This window comes from Hyaena hyaena, unplaced genomic scaffold (genome assembly GCF_003009895.1).
Source record: "Hyaena hyaena isolate Hyena2069 unplaced genomic scaffold, ASM300989v1 scaffold_56, whole genome shotgun sequence".
Lineage (NCBI taxonomy): Eukaryota > Metazoa > Chordata > Mammalia > Carnivora > Hyaenidae > Hyaena > Hyaena hyaena.
The window spans coordinates 3,363,696-3,378,565 of NW_024080688.1; the positions used below are offsets into that span (position 1 = coordinate 3,363,696).

A 14,870-nucleotide genomic window follows, 5' to 3' on the forward strand; every position below is an offset into this window, starting at 1 on the left:
GGCAAATGCAGAGACAGGAAGTAGATTAGAGGTAACGAAGGGCTGGAGGAAGGAAAATGGGGAGTTACTGCTGAATGGGTAGGGCTTCTGTTTGGGATGACAAAAAGTTCTGGATAGACAGTGGTGACAGCTGTACAACATTCTTAATGAACTGTGGCATTAATTCCACTCAACTGTACACTTAAAAATGGTTAAAATAGTAAAATTTGCTATGCATGTTTTAACCACCATTAAAAAAATAATGATATAGCTCTATATTACTACTGTGAACCCACCTCCAAAATATACTGATAAATGAAAAAAGCAAGATGCAGAACAAAGGGGTAAGAAGCGGATTATAGGTAAAGACACATTTGTAAATGCTCGGACATCTCAGAAAGCTATTAACTAGTAACAGTGATCTAACATCTAGGGAACCAAATGCTTAGAGGACTGAGAGGGAAGAAGACTTATTTTTCACCACTTTTATACCTGTTGGATTTTATGCTATGTATGTATATTACCTAGCCTTATTATTATTTTTTTAATTGACAAAAAGTGTTGGTTCTTCAAAGTCACAGTCCAGTGTGGATTACTGCCACGGGAGGGCACTAAAAATACAAAAGAGCTATGAGCTATGACTGCAACCTCATCTCCTGTTTTAGTCCCTTTGACTTTCTCAGCGAAAGGTGTCCACAAACGAAAGCAAGCCCAGGTGAAGTTCACATTAGAAGCAGATGCTCCTTAGGAAACAAAGTAATTCTGTGTCCCCTCAGCACTCATTACAGAACCTGAAGAGCTTTTGTTAGTTCCACAGTCAGTTGATTACAGACCCATTTCTACCCTAATAGCCTAAGCTCCTTGAGGGTAGAAGTTCTAATATACTTACCATTTCAGTGCTTGGTACACAGTAGGCACATAATGTTGGTGGTGAGAAAAGAATGAGTAAGTGCTCAACTATGGCTGTGTACTTGATTTCTATTAGTACACAGGCTAGAATAATTTTGTACAGCGAATTTCAATTTTAAAAAAGTTTAAAGGCTTAAAGGTCTCTCAGTACACTGCCTGTTACCTGGATGTGACTGCTGGCTTCATGCTGTTTGCTAAACGCCAGCATGCTCAGGATATAGAACAGTTTTCGTATCTGCCGAGGGGACATATTATCCAGATAATCTAAAATGCCCTGTGAGGAAAAAAATGCCCAACAGTAAGGTCAGCAGCAAATACTTTCTTGCTTCAAATAAAAAAATTAAAATCCTTGTAAGAAGCATAGACAGCCAGGCATTCATTCCATAAAAGCTCAACTTCTCTCAAGCTGTGCTCAGGTCCCAAAGGGTTAGTAATCCTAACATACCTCCTAGGTCTTTCTACTTTTCTCCGCCCTTTCCTTCTTCTCAGTGAAAACAATACTCTGACACAAGTTATATCACTGTGTCAGCTTATCAGCTTCCACTCCATGAATTACTTATTCATTCTCTACACATGTGGAAGAGAGTCACAAGGGAACTAATTACTTTTTGACCTTGAGCAAAACCTCAGTTTTCTCATCCCTAATATGGGGCTAACACGGCCTATATAGTTACCTTTCAAAGCGCTGATGTGATTATGTCAAATCCTTGTTAAAAGCCTGTAATAGCTCTCTATGGTCTATAAAATAGTGGGGAGCTTACTTGGAATTCTCTCTTCTCTCTCTGTCCCTACCCAACTCATGCTCTCTCTCTCTCTCTCTCTCAAAAATAAACAAACTTAAGGGGCGCCTGGGTGGCTTAGTCGGTTAAGCGTCCGACTTTCGCTTAGGTCATGATCTCGCGGTTCGTGGGTTTGAGCCCCGCGTCGGGCTCTGTGCTGACTGCCAGCTCAGAGCCTGGAGCCTGTTTCAGATTCTGTGTTTCCCTCTCTCTCTGACCCTCCCCTGCTCACACTGTCTCTCTCTCTCTCTCTCTCCTAGAAATAAATAAAAATATTAAAAAATAAATAAATAAATAAACTTAAAAAAAAAAAAAAGCTGAAACTCTTTAGTGTCGTATTTGAGACACTTTATAATCTTGCCCTGTCCTATGTCTTCCCAGCCTCACCTCCCAACACCTCTCACCATTTTATCCTGTTCGCCAACCATGTTAGTCTACTTGTCATCCACGTATACTAAAGACCTGGCTGCCAGTTTGCTTCTGTTTGAACTGCTCTCTGCCTAGATGCACTTCCTTTATTTTCCCCTACCAAATCATTCCCAACTTTTAAGAATCACTGAAATCTATTCATTGAAGAAATAGCCAGTTTCCCAGGCCAAGTTAATTTTCTTGCTTTGGTATATCTATAGCACTTTATCTTTCTAGAGATTTCTCACACATTTACAGTGACTTGCTTATGTACAGTTTTACTATCACCAAAGAAAGGCAAGAACTAAGTTTTATATACAGAGCACCCCGAATAAAGCCTGCACACAGGCATAAAGAAGTATTTGCTGAACGCATTAATACATACATAAAAGAGTCATTTTTTTCTATTATTTGCCCACCACCTCATCTCTTTCCCATCTCCTCCTACTAATTACAGCAGTTAATATCTAGAATACAAATTGTTACTAATGGATTCCAGATAACTCTCAGATACATGCAAGAAAGATAAATGACTCAATGTACATCCCCGGAGGGACTAGATACCTTCACAAAGACGGCATGCAGCCTCATGGCAGATAGGTTTAGAACTACCAAATCGAGGAGGGCATCCAAAGCAGTATCCACTTCAGCTTCGTTCCCACTGCAGATATGGGTCACTAGGGCGCCAACCACTTCCTATAAAGGGCAAGAAACAGTGTGAAAAAAATATGACTGAAACCATTATGACTCAGGTTTATGCCTGAGATCATTCCGATCTCAACTTGGTTAAAATCCCAACCTACTCTATCCTGTTGTCTAATTCTATAATGTACTTTTCATTCATGCTGGATTCAGACATTTAGGATTATGCCACTCTAACTATAGTACCATCTACTCTTGACTTATTTCCCAAAATTTATCAGTGAGCACTATCTAAGCCCTCCTGATTTTGCTCCCTGTCATAGTCTTTCCCTTTCCTTTCTCAGATGGGTTAAATACTACCCTTGAAGCTATGATTGTACTTAATCTATTAAAACTTATTAATAAGATGGAACTTAGGGCGCCTGACTGGCTCAGTTGGTGGACTCCTGATCTTGCAGTTGTGGGTTCAAATTCCATGTCAGGTACAGAAATTACTTAAAAATAAAATCTTAGGGCTCATGGGGGGCTCAGTAATTAAATGTCCAACTTTGGTTCAGGTCAGGATCTCATAGCTTGTAAGTTCGAGCCTCATATCAGACTCTGTGCTGACAACTCAGAGCCTAGAGCCTGCTTTGGATTCTGTGTCTCCGTCTCTCTCTGCCCTTCCCCTGCTCACTCCATCTTGCACTTTCTTTCTCAAGAATAAACATTAAAAAAAAATTTTAAAATAAAAATAAAATTAAAAAAAAAAACAGATGGAATTCAAAGAGCTAAAGGATTCTAAGATTTTTATAGGTTAGACTTGTATGTTTCAAGCATCCATGTGTCATGACAATATCTCTAAGACATTAAGATGGTTCCAAACAAAATACCTTACATGCCATTCTCCCTTTCCTTTATGCTGCTGCTCCACAGTCATATGATTTTCTCAAGTGCAGTAGCCAATTCATGCCAGCTGAACCTATTGTTCTGCTTTAAGATTCTTAAAATTTTGTCTTTGTTTTTACAAGTTCCATTCAAATGTTTTAACACTATTAACAGTTAAGTACAGCACATACAAAAAATACATAGTAAGAGACTCTGTTCTTTGTTTTCATAATCCTTCCCAACTTTCCACAAGTAAGTGTTCCCTCCCTAGGCCTGTGCTATTAAGTTTTGTGTCTCATGTTCATGGGCACAGTATTATGTCCTCCGGTATTTCTCCTTCAGTTGTTTTTCATCACAATTTTTTTCTAAACAACAACTTCAGGATCAACTAGCAGTTGATTATTTGCAGCTAAGTTCTAAAACTGCTCTTTCTGGGGCGCCTGGGTGGCTCAGTTGGTTAAGCGTTCGACTTCGGCTCAGGTCATGATCTCACGGTTCATAGGTTTGAGCCCCACATTGGGCTCTGTGCTGACAGCTAGCTCAGAGCCTGGAGCCTGTTTCAGATTCTGTGTCTGCCTCTCTCTCTGACCCTCCCCTGCTCACGCTGTCTCTCTGTCTCTCAAAAATAAATTAACAACAACAAAAAAAAAACAATAAAAAAAATAAAATGAAACTGCTCTTTCTGTACTATGAAAAGTGACTGACAACACCAACCTTTTCAGCCAAAGTGTACTTTAAATAGACTAGGTGGGACCTTCATTTTAACTCAGAGAATTCTGAGCTCAAAACGCAGAGTTAGATCCTCCAGTCTGGTCACTTCATTTTTTTTAAAGTAGGACTACAGCTTAGTTTCCCCAACTCCCAGTTCAGAATATTTTCTCCATCAATCCCTTCCAGCCAACAAGAAATAAATATCAGGGGTGCCTGGGCGCTCAGTCGGTTAAGCGTCCGACTGGCTCAGGTCATGATCTCATGGTTCGAGATTCGAGTCCCGTGTTGGGCTCTGTGCTGACAGCTCAGAGCCTGGCGCCTGCTTCAGATCTGTGTCTCCCTCTCTCTCTGCTCCTCCCCTGTTCATGCTCTGTCTCCCTCACTCTCAAATAAATAAATAAATAAATAAACACTAAAAAAATAAAATAAAGTAAACATCATATCACATGCAAGTCACTTGAAATTGCATTTCTTCCTGTTCCGTTCCCTCCTTTCCAAAATAAATATTTCAACATACCTGCTGGCAGTATGTGTCAAAAAACTTAAATGCGTGTTTGTAGAGGAGACTGCCAAACAAAATGATACTCTCGTCTAAGGAGTGCAACAAACTTTGAGCCAGCGACAGAATGGATGGACAAATATCCTTAAGGACCTTAAGGGGAAAAGAGAAGAGGGGGGGAAAAAAAAAGAGGCTGTGGGAGGAATTTAGTTATCACAGAACCAAGAGTTGCTAAGTCTTATAGGATGTCAGAGTTCTCCTGACCAACTCTCATTTTAACTTAAGGAATCTTAATCTTTGTTTTACTCGTAATTATCCGTCATCATTGAGTCTTCTCTCAGGACTGGTAGTATTTGACGTATGGAAAAATACTGACCTGGAAGCTCAAAGAAGTTAAATCATAAGGCAAACAGCATTGTTCCTATCTGCCCAATTTGGGACTAGAATCCTGATGTTCTAAATCCCAATTTCCTCACTCAATCATACTGCCTCCCTGGGCCTGCTCTGCCTTGCTTATGATTTAAAATCAAAATATATATTCCAAAAAATAGAAATCAAGGGAAAACTTTCAGACTCATTTTATGAAGCCAGCATCATTCTGATTCCCAGATCCAGTAAAATCAAAATATAAAGTTCAACACTAATTAAACTGATTTCTTTTAAAGAAGATCAAAAAGAGAACTGATCATGTCTTACCAATAAGGCAGAAAATGGACATTAGTGGACCCAAAGTAAATAACCAGTTTAAGTCTAGCTTATACCATCACAATAAAAAAATATCTTAAATTAAGCACTAAATTGGGTATAACACTTTGCTGAGGAAAATGCAATAAAAAATTACTTATGGTTTCTGCCTTCTAGAAAACTATAGCCCAAAACACGTATCGTTGCCAGAAATAAGCACAGAAAAGACTGTAAGATAAAATAACAGGGGCACCTGGGTGGCTCAGTCAGTTGAGCGTCCGACTTCAGCTCAGGTCATGATCTCACAATTTGTGGGTTCGAGCCCTGCATCGGGCTCTGTGCTGACAGCTCGAAGCCTGTAACCTGCTTCAGATTCTCTGTCTCCTTTTCTCTCTGCCCCTCCCCCACTCATGCTCTGTCTCTCTCCGTCTTTCAAAAATAAATAAATGTAAAAAAAAATTTTTTTTAAAGGTAAAATAACACAAACACTAAATCTGGTCTTAAATAGTCAATCTTAAGACTCAACTGCATATTCTCATTAGTTCCTAAGCCAAGCCCCAAACCACTGGGTACACAGTTTTCTAAGAAGGTACACACTGTTTATATCCTGAAAATTTACTTAGAAACACCATTCCTAACTTACAAAATTCCAATTTGAAAGGTTTTTATTTCAACAGGAATAATCACCCAAGGGTCACAGGACTGAATGGCCAAATAGTGACGGTTTAAGAGATGCACAATTATGTCTCTATTAGCATTCCTCTGGTCCTGTTATGCTCAGGGTTTTTAAAAACTGCTTATGGGGCACCTGAATGGCTCAGTTGGTTAAGCTTCTGACTCTTGATTTTGGCTCAGGTCATGATCTCACAGTTTGTGAGTTCAAGCCCCACACTGGACTCTTCACTGACAGAGTAGAGCCTGCTTGGGATTCTGTATCTTGCTCTCTGCCCCTCCCCTGCTTGTGCTCTCTCTCAAAAGGTAAATAACTATTTAAAAACTGCTTAGAACAGGATACAGAAGTCAAGTTTGTCAAAGCTACAGATCACAAAGAGCTTGACAATTAAAATGATTAATGCAAAATTAAGATTCAAAAGTCTCAATACACTTGAACAAAGGGCTGAAACAAGATGAAATTTTTATATAGGAGCTGTAGAGTCTTCAATTTCAGGTTAAAGATCAAGTTATAGAAGGATGTAATTAGAAGACTTGAACTAGGGGCACCTGGGTGGCTCAGTCAGTTAAACTTCTGACTTCAGCTCAGGTCATGATCTCATGGTTCGTGAGTTTGGGCCCCACTTCGGGCTCTGTGCTGACAGCTCAGAGCCGGGAGCCTGCTTCAGATATTGGTCTCCCTCTCTCTCTGCCCCTCACCCCCCCCCCCAAAAAAAATAAATAAACATTAAAAACAAAAAGAAGACTTGAACTAGGGGCACCTGGGTGGCTCAGTCAGTTAAACTTCTGACTTCAGCTCAGGTCATGATCTCATGGTTCGTGAGTTTGGGCCCCACTTCGGGCTCTGTGCTGACAGCTCAGAGCCGGGAGCCTGCTTCAGATATTGGTCTCCCTCTCTCTCTGCCCCTCCCCCCCCCCCCCAAAAAAAATAAATAAACATTAAAAACAAAAAGAAGACTTGAACTAAAATATTTCCTATAAAACAGAATTTGGAGTTGGAGTTTAAAAAGTTCAGTATAAACCAATTTTGTGACTTTTTCCCTAAAAAGATGAGACGCCAGTCTTAGGTTGGTCTTATTCACATCATATTGTCTCAATCAAGGTAAGTACTAATCCTACTGTTTTACAATATATTGAGCTGTCAAAGATCAACATCCAGGGGCGCCTGGGTGGCTCAGTCAGTTGGGCGTCCGACTCGACTCAGGTCATGATCTCATGGTTCATGGGTTCGAGCCCCACATTGGGCTCTATGCTGAGAGCTAGCTCAGAGCCTGGAGCCTGCTTCGGATTCTGTGTCTCCCTCTCTCTGACCCTCCCCTGTTCATGCTGTCTCTCTCTCTCTCAGATATAAATAAAACATTAACAAATAAATAAATAAAAACACTGCTATAATTCATTTAAAAAAAAAAAATCAACATCCAGTAAAGGTAGTATTGTCAAGATTCCCACACTGGGCAGGAAAGGTTAAAAATGACTTCTCTATAACTTTCAGACTAACGTTGTCTGATTCTCTGGTACTTACCAAGAAATGAATACAGAATGTACTCTGTAGCAGCTGTTCTTCAAAGCAGCCTGATCGAACCTTATTTCTTAGCACCCTCTCAACATACTTCTTGGTCTGAGTGTTGGTGCTATAGATGATGAAAAGTATCACCAAGTCAAAAGTCTATTATCAATAAAAATGACAAAAGAGAAATAGTTTACTTATCAGTACTTCTATTTTCATAAAATAGTAGCTCTCAACTTTTTCCCACAAAAATAGAATGGGTGATACTCATTTGTTCAACATACTCCATGGCAGTATCTACATTTCCTCCCCTCACAAAAACCACAAATATTTTTCAGAGAAATGAACTGCCACAACTCTTAACCACTGATATCTTTTATGAAATCATTGGAAGGTAAGTTGAAGTGATATTACAGAAATAACCCTGAATATCTTCACATTACTTGCCAACCTCAGTATGTATTTCATTGTCAGAAATATACTTTCTCAAAAGTTGGAGACTGTAAATGACTGTCAATATGAAAAAAATTAAATTCTTTTCTTAAATTTAAATTAAATTAAAATTTTGGGGCACATGGGTGACTTAGTCAGTTAAGCATCCCACTTCGGCTCAGGTCATGATCTCATGGTTTGCAGGTTTGTGGGTTCAAGCCCCACATTGGGCTCTGTGCTGACAACTCAGAGCCTGGAGCCTGCTTCGGATTCTGTGTCTCCCTCTCTCTTTGCCCCTTCCCAACTTGGGCTCTCTCTCTCTCAAAAATAAATAAACATTAAAAAAATTTTAAATTACATTAAATTCTTAAATTTAAATTAAAAAAATTAAATTCAGAATATGACACAGCTATTAAAAAGAACAAGGTACACTATATTTTTTTAAAATTTTTAAATGTTTATTTTTGAGAGTCAGAGAGAGATGGCATGAGCAAGGGAGGGTCAGAGAGAGAGGGAGATACAGAATCTGAAACAGGCTCCAGGCTCTGAGCTAGCTGTCAGCACAGAGCCTGATGCGGGGCTCAAACCCACGAACTGTGAGATCATGACCTGAGCTGAAGTCGGACGCTTAACCAACTGAGCTACACAGGCGCCCCTACATTTTTTGACAGACATTCATGCCGTCGTAAAGTTAAAAAAAAGCAAGCAATGTGTAAGACAATAGTCATAAAAGGATTTTTCTTTTTTTACTCTTTTAATGTTTATTTTTGATAGAGATAAAATGTGAGTTGGAGAGGGGCAGAGAGAGACAGACACAGAAGCTGAAGCAGGATCCAAGATCTGAGGCATCATCACAGAGCCCAACATGGGGCTCGAACTCACACCGGCACTCACACATGTATAACCTTGTATATAAATAGGAAAAAGCCTGTAAGAATAATTATCCATGAAAAATGGAACAGACGGTAAAGGGAAACTTTATTTTATTTATTTATTTACTTACTTACTTGAGAAAGAGAGAGCATGCAAACGAGTTGGGGGCAGAGGGGAAGACCAGTAGAGACAGAGTGAAATCCTAACCAGGATCCACACTGTCATCACAGAGCCTGACCCAGGGCTTGAACTCACAAACCATGAGATCATGATCTGAGATAAAATCAAGAGTTGGACATTTAACCAACTGAGCCAGCCAGGGGCCCCAGGGAAAGTTTATTTTTAACATTTTTAGATTCTCCCCAGTTTTGTCCTCCTTATTAGCTTGAATTTACTACATTTTGGGGGAAAAAAGGTTAAAGGGGCCAATATCCTGAAAATTCACCTAGAAACACCAATCCTAGCTTACAAAATTCCAATTCAAAAGGTGTTTATTTCAACAGGAATAATCACCCAAGGGTCACAGCATTGAATGGCCAAATAGTGATGGTTCAAGAGATGCATAATTATGGCTCTATTACCATTCTTCTGGTCCTGTTATGCTCAAGGTCTTTAAAAATCCTGCTTATGGGACGTCAAACTGCTCTTTCTGTACTATGAAAGCTGTGTGATAACCCCAGCCCTTTCAGCCAAGGTTTAGAAGAGCAAGTGACTCATAATCTTGGGGTTGTTGAGTTCAAGCCTCACATTGGATGTAGAGATGACTTTAAAGAAAAAAAAAAAAAGATTAAAAAAGTCAAGCTGGACAAAAAAAAATCTACACAGAACTCCTACAACTCAAGAGCAAAAGCTCAGGGCGCCTGGGTGGCTTAGTTGGTTAAGCGTCCGACTTTCACTTAGGTCATGATCTCACGGTTCATGGGTTCGAGCCCCGCGTCGGGCTCTGTGCTGACTGCCAGCTCAGAGCCTGGAGCCTGTTTCAGAGTCTGTGACACCCTCTCTCTCTGACCCTCCCCTGCTCATGCTGTCTCTCTGTCTCTCTCTCTCTCCCAGAAGTAAATTTAAAAAAATTAAAAAAAAAAAAAAGAGCAAAAGCTCAATCAAAAGATGGACTGAGGATGTGGACAGTTTTTTGAAGACATACTAATGGCCAACAGACACATGAAAAGATGCTCAACATCACTAATCATCAGGCAAATGCAAATCAAAACCGCAATGAGGTTATTACCTCACCCCTGTCAGAATGCCAACATTAGTGGCACCTGGGTGGCTCAGTCAGTTAAGTGTCCGACTTCGGCTCAGGTCATGATTTCGTGGTTCGTGAGTTCGAGCCCCGTGTTGGGCTCTGTGCTGACAGCTCAGAGCCTGGAGCCTGCTTCGGATTGTGTGTCTCTCTCTTTCTCTGACCCTCCCCTGCCCACACTGTCTCTCTCTCTCTCAGAAATAAATAAAATATTAAAAAAAAAAAGACAAGAGATAACAAGTGTTGGCGAGGATGTAGAGAAAGAGAACCTTTGAGTACTGGTGGTGAAATGTGAATGGTGCAGCCATTGTAGAAAAAGTATAGAGCTTCCTCAAAAAATTAAAAATAGAACTACTATACAACCCAGAAATTCTACTCTGGGTATTTATTCAAAAAACCAGAAATACTAATTCAACAAGATAGTATCTACACTCTATGATCCCTGCACATTATTTACAATAACCAAGATGTAGAAGCAACCTGAGTGTCCACTAATGGATGAGTGAGAAAAGAAAATGTGGTATGTACACATGTGTACAAACATAAACACACACTGGAATATTATTCAACCATAAAAAGAATGAAATCTTGCCATTTGCAACAATATGGACAGAATTTTTTTTTTAAGTTTATTTATTTTGTGCAGGGGAAGGACAGAGAGAGGGAGAGAGAGAATCCGAAGCAGGCTCTGCACTGACAGTGTGTAGCCTGACACAGGGCTCAAACTCACCAACGAGGAGATCATGACCAGAGCCAAGATCAAGAGGTGGACACTAACTGACTGAGCCACCCACATGCCTCAATATGAACAGATCTTGAGGGCATTCTGCTAAGTGAAATAAATCAGACAGAAAGACAAATATCTTATGATGTCATAAAAAAAAAACAAAATACACAGAAAACCAAGTTCATTGATAGAACAGATTGAGGGTTGCCAGAAGTAGAAGGTGAGGCAAAATGGGTGAAAGGGAGGGATACCTGACTGGCCCAGTCAGTAGAGAGTGCAACTCTTGATTTCTGGGCTGTAAGTCTGAGCCTCACATTGGATGTAGAGATTACTTAAAAATAAAATCTTTTTTTAAGTTTATTCATTTAATTAGAGAGAGAGCATGTGAGGTTGTGTGCTAAAATGTGTGCACACTCTAGCGAGCAGGGAAGGGGCAGAGAGGGAGAGAAAGAATTCCAAGCAGGCTCCACACTCAGCAGGGAGCCCAATGCAGGGCTCCATCTCACGACTCCAGGATCACGACCTGAGCCAATATCAAGAGTCGAAGGCGGCTTACCGAGTCTCCAAGGTACCCCTAAAAATAAAATCTTTAAAAAAAAATGGGTGAGGGGGATCAAAAGGTACAAATTTCCAGTTATAAAATAAATAAGTCATGGCGATGTTATGTTTGGCATGGTGACTATACTTAATAACACTGTATTGCACAGAAGTTGCTATGACAACAGATCTTAAAAATTCTCATCATAAGAAAAAGTATGTAACTATGTGGTAACTAGAATTATTGTGGTGAGCATTTTGCAATATATATGAATGTTGAATCATTATATTGTATACCTAATACTAATGTTATATGTCAATTATATCTCAGAAAAAGACATTTTAATAAAAGATGTTTACAGTAAAAAAAATTACTCGGGACATCCCTTCACTGAAGGTCCAATTCATTCACACACCAAGATTGAGAATCACTGTATTAGAATACAGCTATTGAAAATGACATAAAAGGGCACCTGGGTGGCTCAGTCGGTTAAGCAGCCAACTTTAGCTCAGGTCATGATCTCACAGTTCATGGGTTCGAGCCCCGTGTCTGGCTCTGCGCTGACAGCTAGCTCAGAGACTGAAGCCTATTTCAGATTCTGTATCTCCCTCTCTCTCTGACCCTCCCCTGCTCACGCTGTCTCTCTCTCTCTCTCAGAAATAAATTTGTAGGGGCGCCTGGGTGGCTTAGTCGGTTAAGCATCCGACTTTCGCTTAGGTCATGATCTCGCGGTTCGTGAGTTCGAGCCCCGTGTCGGGCTCTGTGCTGACTGCCAGTTCAGAGCCTGGAGCCTATTTCAGAGTCTGTCAGAGTCTCTCTCTGACCCTCCCCTGCTCACGCGTGCTCTCTCTCTCTCCTAGAAATAAATAAAAATATTAAAAAAAATAAAAATAAATTTTTAAAATGACATAAAGACAATGTACAAGTATATAAAATGTTTATGACATGTCAAGAGAAAAAATTCAGGATATAAAATTATATTTAAATAATAATTACATATCTGTAAAAACGGGTATGCCAAGGGTTATGCAAAAATAAAAATAGTTGGGGCATCTTGGTGTCTCAGTTGGTTAAGTGTCCGACTTCAGTGCAGGTCATGATCTCATGGTTTGTGGGTTTGAGCCTCACAGTGGGCTCTGTGCTGACAGTGTGGAGCCTGCTAGGGATCCTCTCTCTCTCTCTCTCTCTCTGCCCCTCCACACCCTCAAACTATATAAATAAAGTTAAAAAAAAAGAAAAGATAATCTTAAAAAAAATAAAAACAGTTGTGTTGGGGTATTTTGATCCCTCCCCTACAAAAAAATATTTTTTCACTATTTTGTTTGATATCATAAAAGCTTTTAAAATGTCAAGGAACAATTAGATAATGTAACAAAACCCCACAAAACCAGATTCCAGCTAAAAGAAAAATCCTTAATGGGAATCAATTAGTACATAAGAAACTCAATTATCTGGCTTCTTGACAGACGAAAAAAATCCATAATTAAGATAGATTCAGTATCACTGTCCTGACAGTGAATGGATGGACTATTTGATTCACTCTGGTAATGGTGACATGAGCAAAGGAAAGGAAAACACAGAATGCCATTACCTTGACAATTCCATTTGGTAGAAGGAAGAGTAATCTGATAGATACAGCGACCTGACTCACGCCCCAGGTGACTCCTGTCTTCACTTCATCCATGGGGACTTGGCTTCTTGGGACTGTAACTCACTATGTATGTATGGAATGTTAACATTTCCCCCATGGATAGTTAAGGTTTATTTTATTGGCCAAATGAGTAGGAAAGACCATCTGGCAAGCATCCCCCCTCAGATTATCTTCCCCAGACAGCTAATGATTAGAGCAGCTAAAGAAGGCACACAAGGGATGACTGGAGAGAGCGAAAGGAAAGAGGGAAGGAAAACTAGCTATGATCATTAGTTTCAACTCTGTAGCACTTAAAAGTCACAGTACGTGAATATTACCTTGTGTTCAGACTCTGAGGAAGTGTTTTCAATTGCCTAGAAACAGAAGGGTCACAAAAATATTATGACACGTAAGTAGAACATGTTTCACCTTATTCAGCATGCCTTGTTTTCTTACTGGAGAACCAGTCTGCCCATGGGGCAACCGTCTTCTATCATGTCTACTTGACTGACTTTTAACACTTTTATTTCCACCTTTACTTACTTATCTGTCACTGATTGCCACCTACTTTCTCCTTAATGTTCAAAGTCACAAAGATTTCACTCACCTTAATCCAGGCTTCCGAAATGATTTTCTCATATTTAACAGCTGACTTTATCACATCAAAGAAGAGAGTAACACAGTCCTGACTGCTGGTTTCTTGATTTCCTGAAGAACTACAAGTAGCAAAAGGGAGGAAAAAATCATTCTTCTACTAACCAGAGAGGGCCCTATAAGATCTGGGTTCCTGTTCACTAGCCATGTGCCTGTTCCAAGGCACAACTTCATGTTGTGGCTAATAACTTTGCAATAAATTTGTACTGCAGTCTACCTAGGATTGATTTAAACAACCAGAATAATACACCCAACCCACCCATGATACATGTACACACACATTACATGTACCATGTACACAGGATTTGAAACATTGTATAGTTTCAAATGTAGTATAATACATGTGAACAACATTACTACCATTATTTGTAGTTTCAAGTATTAAGATCTACTGTCCTGGCTTCAGGATAAATGCCAGAAAACTTTCCTTGACTATGTGAGGAAAAGGGTGGGAGGTGTTGACATTATACCTTTGTCGTCCTTTATTTTTCAACTTGCTTTGGGAAGCCTGAAACAACGATGGCAAAATAAAATGCTGCAGATCCAACTTCTCCCGCAGCTCAGAAATTACCTGTGGAAAATAAATATTAAGCTGTATGTTCTGCTCTTTCATACTGGATAGACCCAGTTCATTCCTTCAACAGAACCATAACAAACTCCTGAAAGACTAAGACAAATTACTAAATATTAGACAACACATTTTGAAAAGGAGAGTTGATGAAAATAGCTAATACAAGGATAGTATGTCAAGCCCTTCAAAATCCCAGAATTCCTTTACGTATTATACTGAAATAGCAAATACAATCTGTAGCAACATATATGCAACAATAAATCTGTTTCCATTCTATCCCCTGAATACTACTGGATTAATCAGCATTATCAATTAGTTTGGGGACAGAGAAGAGCAATTAAAAACTATCAGTTTAGGGGCACCTGGGTGGCTTAGTCGGTTAAGCGTCTGACTTTCGCTTAGGTCATGATCTCGCGGTTCGTGGGTTCGAGCCCCGCGTCGGGCTCTGTGCTGACTGCCAGCTCAGAGCCTGGAGCCTGTTTCAGTCTGTGACTCCCTCTCTCTCTCACCCTCCCCTGCTCACGCTATCTCTCTCTTTCTCTCCT

At 39.9% G+C, this 14,870-nt stretch overlaps 1 protein-coding gene across 1 annotated transcript in view; it reads right to left on the reverse strand.

Moving 5' to 3' along the window:
• FANCD2 (FA complementation group D2) overlaps window positions 1-14,870 on the reverse strand; it is a 64,868-nt gene that overhangs the window by 34,245 nt on the left and 15,753 nt on the right. The window contains exons 11-17 of the mRNA XM_039231409.1: window positions 14,225-14,376; window positions 13,708-13,816; window positions 13,439-13,474; window positions 7,673-7,816; window positions 4,813-4,947; window positions 2,640-2,771; window positions 1,052-1,162 (exon numbers count right to left, since the gene is read on the reverse strand). Coding sequence (XP_039087340.1) covers window positions 1,052-1,162; window positions 2,640-2,771; window positions 4,813-4,947; window positions 7,673-7,816; window positions 13,439-13,474; window positions 13,708-13,816; window positions 14,225-14,376 — 819 coding nt within the window. The remainder of the gene's footprint in view (window positions 1-1,051; window positions 1,163-2,639; window positions 2,772-4,812; window positions 4,948-7,672; window positions 7,817-13,438; window positions 13,475-13,707; window positions 13,817-14,224; window positions 14,377-14,870) is intronic.